Below are 16,059 nucleotides of genomic sequence, written 5' to 3' on the forward strand. Positions count from 1 at the left end.
AGTTACTACAGTGAAGTGTGAAACAGTAACTGACAGGGGCTGTTACCAATTGATTATTTATGACCTCTATCGAATATTATACACAACAAAGTCAAAGGCAGCCAAACAATGTGCACTTATAGATCTGCCCATTAAAGTTGAAACTTGTATTGTGCAATTTTTCTGCTGTAGATTTTTCTTTTATTGAACATAAAAATGATGGTTCTGATTAGGTGCGGCATTTACATACAGTAAAACCCCAATTTTACATACCCTGATTTTAGGTTTTCACACATTTTACACAGTTTTTCTGTGGGCCAACCATTTTATAATGTGTAATACATTTCCCTGGTCCCCTGAACAACATAAAATTATGTTTTATATGCAATATACAAAAAACAATATCAGTGCATCTGTGGGGTAGACATGAATGCTGAGTCAATAGATGATTACAATTATAACATTTTGCTTTTTTTAATTATATTCATGGAAATAAATGTAACTACTTCATTTGCTGTACAGGTATGGGACCTATTATCCACAATGCTCGAGACCTAGGGCTTTCTGAATAACCGATCTTTCTGTAATTTGGATCTTTTTGATACCTTAAATCAAATAGAAAATCATGAAAAATTGTGCTTTCAATAAGGATTGAATATTTTTTAGTTTGGATCAAGTACAAGGTACTGTTTTATTATTACAGAGAAAAAGGAAATCATTTCTAAAAATTTGGATTATTTGGATAAAATGGAGTCTGTGGAAGACGGCCTTTCCGTAATTCGGAGCTGTCTGGATAAGGGTTTTCCGGATAGCGACTCCCATACCTGTATTAGAAAAAAGGATCCTCAAGAAAAAATAATTGTTTAGCTCTTCACATTAAGGGGTCTGCCAGTCAGCTGTTGCTGCATTAGTAATATTAGTTGTTTAGTTAGCAGCGAAATAATTCATATATCTCAGCTGGCAGTGTTGGTCAGTTAACTAAAGTGATGTCAGCATGTAAGTCAAAGGAGTTAGACGCCGAGAAAGGCATAATATATGAAAAACCAAACTGCCATGTTTAAGGGGCTTATATAATTGTAACCATTGCATCACCCCAGGGCTTCAAACAGGGTCGGTCTGGGCTCCCTGAACTCCTGGGCCTCTCCCCGAGCCAGTCTGATGCTGCATCAACAATACAGTATACATTAGAATACACAAAGGCCAATTATGAATTAAGAAACAGCCATTACTGATAATATGGATAAAAGAATAGAGGGCACTAAAAGAGTATTTTAAGAAGCCAGAATACCTTTCCCTGTGGATTTGCCTTAAAATTTATATATTTTGTACTAGTGCTCTGGGGAGGCTTAAGCACCAATGGCAAACTGGTAGGCGATGAACTAGGTTTACAATGCAAATCTATAAGGGTAAAACTCGATGGTGCGGCTTGAGCCGACACGTTGCCATGCGAAGAAACGCATGCAACGTGTTGGAAGTTCTGTAGATACAGGAAGTGAAGGAGAAATCGCAGGTAAGGACTACATGTATCCGACTGTTGGATAAAAACGCAGTATGCAGCCCTAAGGGTTTCTTGCTGCTGGAAAATAGCAGTGCAAGTGCTTGAACACTGAGGACTATGGGCCCACAGGGCACTTTTTGGATACAATAAACATTTTCCTTCTGATCAGAATTTTAGTTTTTTGGGGGAAGGCAGTGTTTGTAACCACTTTAACTTAGTAGATGCAATACATTTTTACACAACACTACACAACACTGGGACACTATATCTTTTTCTGATGAAGCAGTCATAAAATGCTGGGGCCACTGTACCATCACTTGCTTGGGACACTGTGTCTTGGGTGAATAACCTCAGGATTATTGATGTGAAGAACAGCTTCAATGATAGTTATCATGAACACATTTTATATAAAAAAAATATATCATTTTTAAAAATGTTTTTATAATTTTATAAATATAATAATATAATATGCATTTAACATTGCACGCAAAAGAAAATATGAATTGGTATAGGATTCATTATCTGGAAACCTGTTATCCAGAATGGTCAAAATTACAGAACTGCTATCTCTTATAGAGTCTATTATATGTAAATAATTCTCATTTTTAAAAATAATTTCCATGTATAATATATTCTCATTTTAAAAATAATTTCCCTGTATAGATACCAACCAGTACCTTGTACATGATGGTATCTATGCTGCATACATCTACATTAACGGCAAAACAATCCTATTGAGTTTATTTAATGATGAAATAATTTTTAACAGACATAAGACACAGAGATCCAAATTACAGAGAGAACCCTTAGGCTGAGGGCACACATGCGGTTGCTCTCTCTGCCTAATGCATATTAATGTGGCAGAGAGAAGTGCATGTGCTGAAATCAGTGCTTCCTGAAAAATAACAGTTTCCACCTGTGTGTGGATACACAGAGCAGAGGCTGAAAAATGTGAAAGTAGGCGATTTGAATTCAATCTCTGCTCGGCTCTGCGTATCCACACAGAACCGGAAGTTGTTATTTTAGGGTAGGACTACACAGACGTTTCCCGCGCGATCCGACGAGCTTCACAAAAATGCAGGGTCAAATTGGATGTGACATAAATAAGGTAAGTGAATGCATTGTCGGTGGTGTCGCAGCATTGATCCGACGCGGCACGACTGTCGGATGAAGATGCTGTGCAAATTAGTGGCGAGGAGGGAAATTGTGTGTGTAAATTATGATTCGGTATTTGGTCGCATGTTTCTCGAAGGAATCGGGGGTTTCGGCCGAATCCAAATATATATATAATAAAGTACCCCCTCTTGTAAAATATAAGGATATTATAAGTTACCGAGGAGTTTCATGACCATATAAAAACACGAGGCCGAAGGCCGAGTGTTTTTATACAGGTCATGGAACTCCGAGGTAACTTCTAATATCCTCATATTTTGCAACTGGGGGTACTTTATTTATTATAATACACAAGTTTCAGAAATATGTTACTTCACAAATGATACCTAGAGGTTTGAGAATAAAAAAGTTCCCATCCTTCCTAGATAAAAATTAAACATTTATGAGTAGTTGGAATAAAATTCTAACTGATTGTTCTATCAGACTTATGGAATTGATGATTGAACAAAAAACTAAAGTACATCTGGAAGTCAAAGCTGATTCAAGACAAGCTGAAAAAGAAGTAGAACAATTTAAAGATCTAACTAGATTCGAGAATTTGTATGACTCTATAAAGAGGAAAGTAAAAAAGATTGAGGAAGAAATTATGGAAAATAAGAGGAACAAATTTAATCGAGAGAGTTTGGATTATATGAAAGATCAGGTATATAACTGGGCACAGAATAGACGTGAGTGGAGGAAGAGCAATAAGAAGGGGTCCACACATAGATCCATCTTAAAGGATACAAGTACACCTAAGAAAGTGAGTTTTTCAAGTGCTGACCAAGATTTTTTGGATAGTTCCCTGTCTGGCTCATCTCCTATTTCTTCACAGAGTAACCGAGGTGAAAAAATCAAAGAGGTCTTTGTGAATGATCAGCCTTTTTTACGGGACAAATCAATGGAGGACAAGAATTGGGATCGGAAGAAAACAAACAAATTTCATTGGAAAAAGCAGGAGAAGGAACTAGCCAGGAAAGAGGAAAGGGATGGATACAGTCTACAAAATCGTTATCCGAAAAAGTCTTAAATCTATCGTCCAAGGAATTAACATCTGGACAGATCCTATTGCTAAGCAAGGGACTCTCTTTTTCCCCGGATAGGGACTTTGATATTCTAGAAACAGTAATTGATGTTAATCACCTTGTACGGAGGATAGTATTTAAGAAATACTTTTTTCCAGGTGGCACGGGAGGAGTCCTTGGTAGGCAAGGATGCTAATGACATAGTTGATGCAGTAAACCCTGTGGATGTACCGTAAGCATATTTAAAAATAAGAGTAATTTTTACCCTGTACAACTTAGAGGCCCTCTAGTGGAGCAATTCCAAAGGAGGGTGGAGGCGGACTTATGGGCTTTGAAAGAAAAAGTAACAACTGGGAAAAATAAGTTTGATAACCTGAGTAGTAAAGAGAAACAGGAATTATGGAATTTAAAGAAAGATAAAAGTCTGGTTATTAAGAATGCAGATAAGGGAGGTATGGTTGTAGTACAGGATGCAGTAACATACAAGGAGGAAGCTTTGAGGCAGCTTTATGATAAGGAATCCTATGTAGTATTGAGGAGTGATCCAACAAAAGCCTTTATGGTGGACCTCATGGATGGAGCTTTGGAGGCTGGTTTGATTGATACGGTGGTGAGAGACTATTTAGTCCCAAAAAGGGTTACAATACCTACCTTTTACCACCTTCCAAAGGTCCATAAAGAGGAGAGACCACCACGGGGGAGACCAATAATTTCGGGGATAGGGTCGCTTAATGAGCACTTATCCAATGGGTGGATGCTCATTTGCAGTCTCTTGTCAAGCGCTTAGGTAGCTATACTAGAGATACTACACATGTACTAATAAGTTGGACCAATTCAGATGGGAGGAGGGATATGGTTGGGGGACATTAGATTTTGCCTCGCTATATTCCTCGATCCCACATGAATATGATATAAAGGCAATAAATTATCACCTGGATAGGTATAGTGGTTATTCAGTTGAACTCAAGGGGTTCCTGTTGGCATCCATTAGATTCCTGTTGGAGCACAATTATTTTACATTTGATTCGATATATTATCTGCAGAGATGTGGGACAGAAATGGGGGCGAAATTTGCTCCCTCCTACGCCAACCTATATATGGGCTGGTGGGAGGAGACCCACATCTCTGCAGATATGAGGAAATCTTTGAGATTATACACACGTTATATAGACGATCTACTGTGTGTTTGGAAAGGGGATGAAATGAGTTTCATAACCTTTGTACAGAAGCTAAACCAGAACGAATTAAATTTAAAGTTTACAAGTGAATATAGGTCAAAAACAATTGAATTTCTGGATGTGAAATTAATGGTGGTAGATAAGGAAATACAAACCACTATTTTTAGAAAGTCATGTAGTGGGAACACACTTCTGCATGCCACCTCCTGCCACCCTAAAAATTTGGTGGATGGGATACCTGTGGGCCAGTTCCTCAGGCTCCGGAGGAACTGCTCCACCAATATGAAATTCCAGGAACAAGCAGAGGAGATGAAGGAGAGATTTCTAGATCGAGGGTATGGACGAAAAATTGTGGATAGGGCCTATCAGAGAGCAAGACAAACAGAAAGGAGGAGTCTATTAAGTGTGAATCCAATGGGTGAGAAAAAGAAAAAAGTAAAACAAGGGCTATTAAAAAAGGTCCCATTTGTAACTAGGTATAGTAAACAGTTCTATATGGTATTAGATATAGTTAAGAAATATATCCCGATCCTATATGCAGATGATGATTTCCATAAAATACTAAAAGGAGGAGTTAACAGTATACCAAGGCGGTCTCATACATTGAGGGACCATTTATCACCAAGTATGTACAGGGAAACGAATAGGGGAGATCAAAGAAATAAGGGCTTTTTGAAGGTAGAAGGTAGCCATAAATGTGGTAGTCGTAGATGTATAACTTGTCAACATATGAAAATTTCAAAAGAATTTAAGTCTACGGTGACAAACACTAGCTTTAAAATAAGAGATTATATTAATTGCAATACATCCACAGTGGTTTACTTGATAACATGTCTGAAATGTCAGAAACAATATGTGGGCTGCACAAGTAGAACGCTAAAGCGAATACGGGAACATCTGAGTCAAATAAAAAATCCAAAAACAGTTGAAAAGAGTAATATAACGAGACATTTTTCAAAATGTAATGGAAGTGATGTAGCATATTTTTCTGTACAGGGAATAGAAAAAGTAAGATTGGGTAGTAGAGGAGGAAATTTGGCAGGGCTGTTAGCAAAAAGAGAACTGTTTTGGATTTTTTATTTGCATACTCGGTTACAACTTGGTTTGAACTATGAGTTTGATGTAACATGTTTTACGTAAATTATAATGTAATTGGTTATGTTTAGAACGAGGTAGATATATAGAGATGTATGGGGCAGATAAGAGAATGTGACATATACAAACAATAATATTAGGAGAGAGAACCTAATGTAATGGGGCAGTGATTGCCATTTAAATGCTTGTTTAAATGTGGGTATCCTAATATAAAATAGTTCTGAGATGTAACAGAGTATAGGCAGAGAAACAATGCTAATATGACCAATTTGATAAGATATGTATGTTGCTTTAAGAAAAGAAACGTGAGGTGGCAAAACGTGATTGGTTTTAACGTTTGGGGAGGGATTTCCTGGGGAATAAATTTTGTGACCAAATGTAACAACAGTAATGCCTATGAATAAGTGCCTGTGGGTGCGAAACGCGTAAGGCGGAGCATCAATTGGTCTGTATGCCTACTTTTTAATATTTATGTTAAATAAAGTGACTTTTTAACTTTGAGAGTACTGACTGGGAATATATTTTTGGAATTTTGACAAGTTTCAGTGAGTCATGTGACAGAAATGACATCAGAAATCACCGTTTATAACTGATGACATCAGAACTCATATAAGGATATAATTTACAGGATATTCGTGGCTTTTGTGTATTATATATATATATATATATATATATATATATATATATATATATATATATATATATATATATATATATATATATATATATATATAGTGAAAAAGGATTGCGGCACTCACAGGGTTTTAGTGAAAAAACAAAAAATGTTTTATTATTAAGCCTCAACGTTTCGATCCCCCACAGGGATCTTCGTCAGAGCAAATATATATATATTAGTCAAAACCAACCCTGGTACTCACCCAATACTGTGTATTAGAGGCACTCACAGGCATAATAGTAAGTGGATTTACTGGAGTTTCCCATAATCCTCCACATTAACGTGTTTCTGTTCTCTTTGAATCGTTGTCCTGACGACAATTCACAAAGAACCGAAACATGCTGATGTGGGGGATTATGTGTCCAATAAATCCACTTGTTATCATGCGTGCGTGCGTGTGTGTGTGTGTGTGTGTGTGTATATATATATATATATATATATATAGCACTCCAAATATTTACAAGCAAATAGTTTATTATAACATCACTTGTTATAAGGCCGAAACGTTGGATACAGAAGTGATGTTATAATAAACTATTTGCTTGGAAATATTTGGAGAGCTGGTCCATCTTGAAAAATATACACAATATTTGACCAAGCACCCACGAGTGTATATATACACACACGTGGGATTAAAACAGTATATAAAACATTTTACAATAAATTTTACAATTTATTGAACAAGGGGGAATACTGCTCCATTATAGTACAAAAAATATTAACACATCCCCAGAGACCACATGAAACAGATTTAGCTACTGAATTGAACCGCACAAACCATTATACCACCACCCTGTTTAATATCCTATTTTTACAATCCTAAAAGCATTTTATGGAATCCCAATCTGTTACATTTCAGGGACCCGTTTCTGGGCAACACAGCTTGAAGCCATATTCGAATGGTTGTTCCAAGAAGGTGTCTCGAAGGCACTCCAGCCATCAAGCTGTGTATGAGCTCGAGAAATATATATACAGTATAGCTTTGCCTTCATTAAGGACTCCTCTTCATAAATCATTAAGATTAATATCCATCTCCGAGCTAGAAATCATAAAATAAAATGTCACACGCGTATATATATGTATTTTTCTTTTAGCGATGAAGGAAATGTCACGTCGTATCTCCTATCTGTCATCCCCCATACATCAGCATATTTCTGTGCTCTCCCCGCGTTCTAATCTCTGATTGCTTTAAACCCCTAAATCCACTCCTTCCATTTAGTATCCCTACCCGTCTCACCTTTTCTGGTCAACTAATTCCAGCTGATCACACTCGTTTTAGCTTGCTAGGAGACGAAGCCACCGTGGAATCATGTAACCCGCCGACGTCACACCGGAGGGGGGAAAAAAATTCAGAAGGTCGGAATGGGAGGTATCAAGTGCAACGCAAACATGTCATTCTGTGGAACGCACGCAAAGCATGATGGGGGGTGTAGTCAATGAGCAATGTAAGCTGCACGACCGCTACGCACAGGTATCAAAGCTCTTCTGTTACGTCAGAGGCTAGTCTCCGGAAGGGCAAGTCGCAAGGCTTGGCCTGTTTTTCCTATGTTATGATGCTCCTGGCTGCAGCACCTGCAGGAGGAGAAGGTACAGGGATGGGGCACATGGCATATACATACCTCCCAACTGTCCCTTTTTCGGAGGGACAGTCCCTCTTTTGACAGCTCAACCCGCAGTCCCTCATTTGGACTGGAAAGTCCCTCTTTTCTCTGCACTGAACAGCCAGAAAAAGAAACAAAGTTTCTCACTTAAAGGACCAGTAACACCATTTTTAATTCTTAAAAAAAATGAATGCATATACATTACTTACCTCCAATATGCTAATCTTTCCTGCTGTTTGGATAAGACATAGGAAAAAACTGAAACCGGCACTGTCCCACGGCGTCCAAAGGGTCTCCGCCATCTTCTTGCTTGTTCTTCTTCTCCCCCTACGTGCGCGCTGCTGCGTCTCTCTTCCGGGACCCGACTTCCGGGTTCATAATGTAACTTCCGGAAGTTTCCCCTTCACAAACAGCCTTTAGCACCCGCAGTGTTGTACTCCACACAGCCCTCATTGGTTCCCTCTCTGCCCGCAGCATTTCCCTCCCATCAGCCTTACCCTCTGTTCAGCTTCTCTGCCGGCAGCTCTTGTCACCTCTGCCTTTTTCTCCCCGCAGCGTTGCTGTCCCGCAGGCTTTCCCTCCCCTTAGCCTCTCTGCCGGCAGCTCTTCTGTCACATCGGCTTTACTCTCCCACGCAGCGTTTCCCTCCCCTCAGCCTTACCCTCCGTTCAGCTTCTTTGCCGGCAGCCCTTCTGTCACCTCTGCCTTTTCTCCCCGCAGCGTTTCTGTCCCACAGACTTTCCCTCCCCTTAGCCTCTCTGCCGGCAGCTCTTCTGTCACCTCTGCCTTTTTCTCCCCACAGTGTTCCTGTCCCCTTAGCCTCTCTCCTCTCAACCTTTCTCTCCGCCGGAAGTTCACTCACCTCTGCCTGATGCTCTGCCTCGCGAGACCTTACTTACCTCCAGGTCTGCTCTGTGTTCTTACTTCCGGTTCTGTGTGGAGGTACAGCATCGGGAGCGCGAACTGGTCGCCCTTTCGCCGTTTTCCAATGTAAGGGAGAAAAGGTATTTTGAATTTTTTTTAAAAAAACGCTAGGCCTGTTATATAAATATATTGGGGCATGGCCATTGTTTTAAGCATATAGAATGGATTTTTTAAATAACATTTTTGATGTTACTGGTCCTTTAATTGGCTTTAAGCAGAGAGCCCAGAACAGCTAACAGGTGCAAATAAGATACTTCGTAACAATTTGGAGACACAAAAACACAGTTTAGATAAGGAGAAATATTTTCAAACTTTCATAACCTGAGAAATATTGTAAAACAAACATGGTAATTAGGGGGTGTGGCCACCGAAAGGGGTGTGGTCAAAAAATTGCAGCACGACGTGCGGGAAAAAAAAATTTTGTCCCTCTTTTTACTTCCAAAATGTTGGGAGGTATGCAAGAATGGTGCAACCAGTGACAGCTATTAGCTTGAAGGTTTCCAGCGGGCGGGTGCTCGGGCTGTAGAAAAAGGGGGAAATATACTCACTTGTACTTTAAAGGGGTTGTTCACCTTTGAGTTAACTTTTAGTATGATATAGAGAGTGATATTCTGAGGCCATTCGCAATTGGTTTTCGTTTTTTAATATTTGTGGTCTTTGAGTTATTTGACTTTTTATTCAGCAGCTCTCTCTCTAGTTTGCAGTTTCAGCAATCTGGTTGCTCTGGGTCCAAATTACTATAGCAGCCATGTATTGATTTGAAGAAGTGGCTGGAATATGAATATGGGAGGGTCTGAATAGAAAGATTGGTAATAAGAAGTAGCAATAATAATAGCTTTACAGAGCATTTTGTTTTTGAAAGGAATCAGTGACCCCCATCTGAAAGCTAGAAAGAGTCAGAAGAAGAAGGCAAATACTTCAAAAACCATAAAAAAAAATAAGGCTTATTGTAAAGTTGCTTAGAATTAGCCATTCTATAACATACTAAAAGTTAACTTAAAAGTGAACTACCCCTTTAACCCTTACAGTTGCCATTTGTATGGATGAGTATGAGGGAAGAGCAGATTATTCTGACTATTCTTCAGACAATAGATAAACATACCTGCTTTGTCATGTTAACTCAAATATTGAGAGAATGGTGACATTTCTGCTTCATTTTTACTGTAGAAAGGTGGATATAAAGATGTTTATATGAAGGGAAATGTCACTATTGATAGGGCCCTTTATCAAGCCACTTAATAAAGGGCCCTGTGAGGCCCGAAACATTTCCCTTTGTCTACTTAAATTGGAGCCAATAAATGCCACGAATATAAACACATTCATCTTGTCAGTGTGCCGCAGTGCTTTGGATTTTGCATACCATCTTCCTTCATCACACTGGCAAAATGTCTTCCTTTGGAGGGAACGACTTGGTATGTGCATGCAGCGTTATGGACCTCTGGCTTGGGCATCAATGTCATGTTGCTTCAGGCAAGGATCCAAGTTAGCATCACTGATAGTACCATTAAAGGGGAAGGAAACCAGTTTACCTAACGGACCTAGGCAGTGGACAGTGGACATACCAGAATTGACCACAGAAGAGGTTTTTAAATTGTATGTATATTCCTGGCGCACCATGCCGTCTAGCATATATAGGGAAATGTTTTTAAACCTGCTGCACCAAACATATCTGACTCCGGAGGTTCTTTATAAAATGCAGAGAAGGGAGAGTAGTAACTGCCCGAAATGTGAACAAAGTGGAGCTAGCCTTATTCACTGTTTATGGTCCTGTCCGTACATTCGACGGTTTTGGACTCAGATACGGGACTATGCTACTAGGCATCTGGTGAATTTTGTCCCATTATCAGCAGCCTGGGCGATCTGGGGTAAAATTCCGACTACTCATACTAAAATTACACGGGGTGCAAAGAGGCTCTTGTTGATAGTATCGGCGGTAGCAAAAAAAACGATACTACAAGTATGGATAACAAACACCCCCCCCACCATCAAACTATTCTTGGAGAAGTTAGTCAGAGTTTTTCATATGGACTGGACAGAAGCATCTTTGAATAAGAACACAATTGTCAAACGGTTTTTTGAAACTTGGGAAACATTTATTGACATATGTCCAAGAACAGTAAAGATAAGGCTTCATGACTGTTTCCACTCTACAGAGTGGTATATTACTAGGACTATGGGTGGTGATCCTCCTGTCAATATATGATTAGGCTTATATAGCACTATAGATGGGGCTTCAGGCATCGCAGCTTTGGAGCCATGGTGAGACCTGTGAAGAGATAGAAAGAGTACTTTACGTGGTCATCATTTTATTTTTATTTCTTTTTGTTTGTTGGAAAACATAGTGGTTAATATGTTGTTTGCATTTATGAGTTTGCATAATACATTAAGATTTCCTATCTGATACTACACTGTCTATTTGACCCTCCATTTCTGCACACTTGGATTCTGAATGTGACCTAGGTCGCACGGAACCACCCTGAGCAAACCGAGCCACCACGTGTATAGGCTTTACCTGTTATTATCATCTGTAAATGTTAATTGCTGTCATTGTCATACCTTACTATGAAGATGTACATGATTTCTGCTCAGGAAAATGTATGTGTAGTAACGGAAGCTTTCTCTTGGAAATATTGCTCGAATAAAAAATGTTGTTTTAAAAAAAAAAAAAAAGGGGAAGGAAACCTAGTTGGCGCAAAAACCCTCCCCCCTCCCGTGTGTTGCCCACCCTCCCTCCTCCCCCCTGGCCTACCCGTCCCGCTGGGCAAATGCCCCTAACTTGTTACTTACCCTTCTGCGCAGGTCCAGTTCAGGGAGTTCACAGACAACATCTTCTTCCACGCGATCTTCTTCCTGCTTTGAACGGCGTTTTGGCGCATGCGCAGTAGGAGCATTTCGCCGGATCTACTGCACATGCGCCAAAAGTCATGAAGTACTTTTGGCGCATGCGCAGTAGATCGTACTGGCGAAATGCTCCTACTGCGCATGAGCCGGTCAAAGCAGAAAGAAGATCGCGTGGAAGAAGATGTCGTCTGTGAACTCCCTGGACTGGACCTGCGCAGAAGGGTAAGTAACAAGTTAGGGGCACTTGCCCAGCGGGACGGGTAAGCCAGGAGGGAGGGTTTTTGCACCAACTAGGTTTCCTTCCCCTTTAAAGGATGCTGCACATCCAACTGGTTGTTGTAGAATGTCGGCAATTGCCGGTCATAAGAACACCGAACCCTTTGTGGTGGACGTTTTGGAGGATTATTGCAGATCCAAGTATGGCTAAGACTCTACTAAAGTGCCTGCAACCATGGAATGACCGAGGAAATGGGCCTATCATTTTGGAATGTGACCCAGTTCTGGACTCTACTTATGCATTCACTCTCAGAAACTTTACATCGGCATTTGTGTTTTATCCCCTTCTTCAGTACCTACAGTACCTTCCTTACTTTCTTTCATCTAACATCCCATCCATCATATTAGGTGACTTTAATATACCCGTTAACAACATCAACAACTCTTCTGTCTCTAAACCTCTTTCACTAACCTCCTCCCTAGGCTTATCTTTGTGCTCAGACTCCCCCTCTCACTCCAATGGTAATGCTCTGGATCTCATATTTACCAGACTCTGTTCAACCTCCAATTTTACTAACTCCCCATTTCCCCTCTCTGATCACAATATGCTCACATTTCAACTCTCACTAACTCCCTCCTCACCCCCTGCTATTCCCCAAACACGTACTTACCGTGACTTGCAAGCTGTAGACTTGTCACATCTCTCTTCTTCCTTTGACTCTCTTCACTCTAATATCTCAACCATCTCATGTCCTAATGTGGCTACCTCTGTCTACTATAGTACTCTCACCACTGCCCTAAATGAGCTTGCTCCTATAAAAACTAAACGTTCTCGACCCAAACCACTTCAACCTTGGCATACTGCTCATACAAAAGCGCTCCAAAGACACTCACGTGCACTTGAGCGTCGCTGGCGCAAATCCCGTTCAGAATCAGACTTTTGGAGCTACAAATCCGCCCTGCGCTCCTTTAACACCAGCCTCTTCCAAGCCAAACAAACATACTTTACTTCACTCATTAACTCCCTTTCTAAAAAACCAGCACAACTTTTCTCCACCTTTAACACTCTCCTTTCCCCTTCTCCACCCCCTCCATGCACATCTGTCTCTGCTCAAGATATTGCTGAGCACTTCAAAAACAAAATTGACACTATCAGAAGGGACATTACACTACTCAACCCCCCTAGACTTCCACCACCCTCCCTCCACACTGCCCAGTCTCTCCTGTGCTCCTTCACCCCTGTCACTGATGAGGAAGTCTCAAAGCTTCTGGCCTCCTCTCACCTTACCACCTGCCCGCTTGATCCAATTCCCTCTAAACTTCTCCGCAATACCAATCCTTGTCTAATCAAAGCCTTAACTCACCTATTTAATCTTTCACTCTCAACTGGACTGTTTCCTTCTCAACTAAAACATGCTCTTGTCACCCCCATTCTGAAAAAACCCTCTCTTGATCCCTCCAATCTTGACAACCTCCGACCTATCTCTCTGCTACCTTTCATCTCTAAACTACTTGAGCGCCTAGTCTACAACCGACTTACCTCATTCCTCTCTGACAATAACCTGCTGGACCCCCTACAATCTGGTTTTAAGCCACAACACTCCACGGAAACTGCCCTGACTCGACTAACTAATGACCTTTTAACCGCTAAAGCCAACAATCATTTCTCACTACTAATACTGCTTGACCTCTCAGCCGCATTTGACACTGTAGATCACCCTCTCCTCCTCCAGTCCCTCCAGTCGCTTGGCCTTCGTGACACAGCCCTGTCCTGGTTCTCTTCTTACATCACCAATCGTTCCTTCAGTGTCTCCTACAATGGAGTATCATCTTCTCCCCTACCTCTTTCTGTTGGAGTTCCTCAAGGCTCTGTCCTGGGACCATTACTATTCTCCCTCTATACTTCCTCCCATGGCAAATTAATAAATTCGTATGGTTTCCACTACCACCTCTATGCTGATGATACTCAGATCTATCTCTCATCTCCTGATCTCAACCCAGAACTCCTAACTCGCGTCTCCTCCTGCCTGTCCGCTATCTCTACCTGGATGTCACAACGCTACCTTAAATTAAACCTCTCTAAAACTGAAATGGTTCTCTTTCCTCCAAGAAATACCAGTAGCATCCCCGAAGTATCCATCATAGTTAACAATTCCACTATCACCCCCTCTCCCCAGGCCCGGTGCCTTGGGGTTATCCTAGATTCTGCCCTGTCATTCACTCCTCATATCCAGTCACTTATTAAATCATGTCACTTCCACCTAAGGAACATATCCAAAATACGATCATTTATCACCCAAGACGCTGCCAAAATTCTTATTCACTCTCTCATCATTATCGCGTCTAGACTACTGTAACTCTCTTTTAATTGGCCTCCCCCTCCAGAGACTGTCACCTCTCCAGTCCATAATGAACACTGCTGCGAGGCTCATACACCTCAGCAACCGCTCCTCCTCTGCCTCGCCATTCTGTCAATCCCTGCACTGGCTTCCGTTACCTTTCAGAATCAAATTCAAATTAATGACACTGACTTTCAAAGCACTTCACAACTCTGCTCCACCCTACATCTCTGAACTCATCTCTATATACTCACCCACTCGCTTACTACGCTCCTCTACTGACCTGCTACTCAACTCTTCTCTCATTACCTCCTCACATGCTCGCATTCAAGACTTTGGAAGGGCTGCACCCCTCCTCTGGAACGCTCTCCCACGATCTGTCCGACTTTCTCCCAACCTTTCTGCTTTCAAAAAATCTCTGAAAACGCACTTCTTTCGAGAAGCCTACCCTCACTCTGCTTAACTACCGCAACACCACATACAACACCACATTTCTCACCCACTTACTTCGATCTTGCCCACTCCCACACCTTGTGTATTACTCCCTTCCCTTTAGACTGTATGCCTATGCATAGGGCCTTCCTCACCTCTTTGTACCTGTATTGATTGTGATGTTTGTTACTCCATATATTCTATGTATGTAATTCATGTGATGTAGTTGTATAATCACAGTTACTTTACAGTGCTACGCAATATGTTGGCGCTATATAAATACATGTTAATAATAATATATTGATCCTCCATATATTGAACCTGCATTTTCCACCCAGCTGTTGCTTCAGATTGGTGCTGATTAACAAATAAGCATGAATGGACAAGCCTGTATGCATGTCGGATAGAAAATCTGTGCCAACAGGCATACAGGCTCTTAAAGGGGATGACCACCCCAGAAAAGTATCTTTTACGTATTGTAAAAGAACCAAATACTGCTTTCCATAGCAAATATATCTAGGAATCATTTTGAAGCCTTAGAAATGTTTAGTACACTGTATTTTGGAAAGTGGCTTCTCACTGTCAAGCCACACTAATTTGTCACTTTTGCTTCTCCTTTAACCATTTGATTCTGTTATGGACGGATTTTATTCTCCATTTCTTTTGTTTTAATTCTGTTTATCTCCTGTTTTTTTTTTTTTTGGATATATTAAAATTGCCTGCCAGGGTGAAATATATAAATGTTGTGGGGTTAAAGGCCAACAATAGCCTATAGAGATGTTACTCGGAACAAGGAGTATTTGTGCCTTTTAGAGCATATATACTGTAATTGATTAATTTATATACATCTGAACTAAAAGTAATATGTACAAAGGCAAACAACATAAACTGCTAAGAAAAAAACAAAATAATTAAAGGTTTATATAAGAATTAGGCACGAAATTATTTGCTTTGGTTAAGTGTCTCCCCTCAATTTTCCTTATATAAATCGGCAAAGAATGTCATTGGTGTAAATTTTTAAAGAACAGGACACGTTATACTGTACAACCTTGTTCAACACTATTCTATACAGCCATTCTACTGAAAAGTGTGAAATTCAGTTA

The 16,059-nt window shown here is 40.4% G+C and overlaps 2 protein-coding genes across 2 annotated transcripts in view; one reads left to right on the forward strand and one right to left on the reverse strand.

The window, feature by feature from the left end:
* The window catches only part of LOC121394196, a 36,172-nt gene extending 29,894 nt beyond the window's left edge, over positions 1 to 6,278 (forward strand). Inside the window, exon 2 of the mRNA XM_041564445.1 lies at positions 3,465 to 6,278. Within this exon, the coding sequence (XP_041420379.1) occupies positions 4,713 to 5,972 (1,260 nt within the window). The 5' untranslated portion in view covers positions 3,465 to 4,712 and the 3' untranslated portion in view covers positions 5,973 to 6,278. The remainder of the gene's footprint in view (positions 1 to 3,464) is intronic.
* The window catches only part of cnst.S (consortin, connexin sorting protein S homeolog), a 52,620-nt gene extending 44,656 nt beyond the window's left edge, over positions 1 to 7,964 (reverse strand). The window contains exon 1 of the mRNA XM_018265248.2: positions 7,841 to 7,964. The gene's annotated coding sequence lies outside the window, so the exon portion shown is untranslated. The remainder of the gene's footprint in view (positions 1 to 7,840) is intronic.
* Between the last annotated feature and the right edge of the window lie 8,095 nt (positions 7,965 to 16,059).

Source organism: Xenopus laevis, chromosome 5S, assembly GCF_017654675.1.
Source record: "Xenopus laevis strain J_2021 chromosome 5S, Xenopus_laevis_v10.1, whole genome shotgun sequence".
In the NCBI taxonomy this organism is placed as follows: Eukaryota; Metazoa; Chordata; class Amphibia; order Anura; family Pipidae; genus Xenopus; species Xenopus laevis.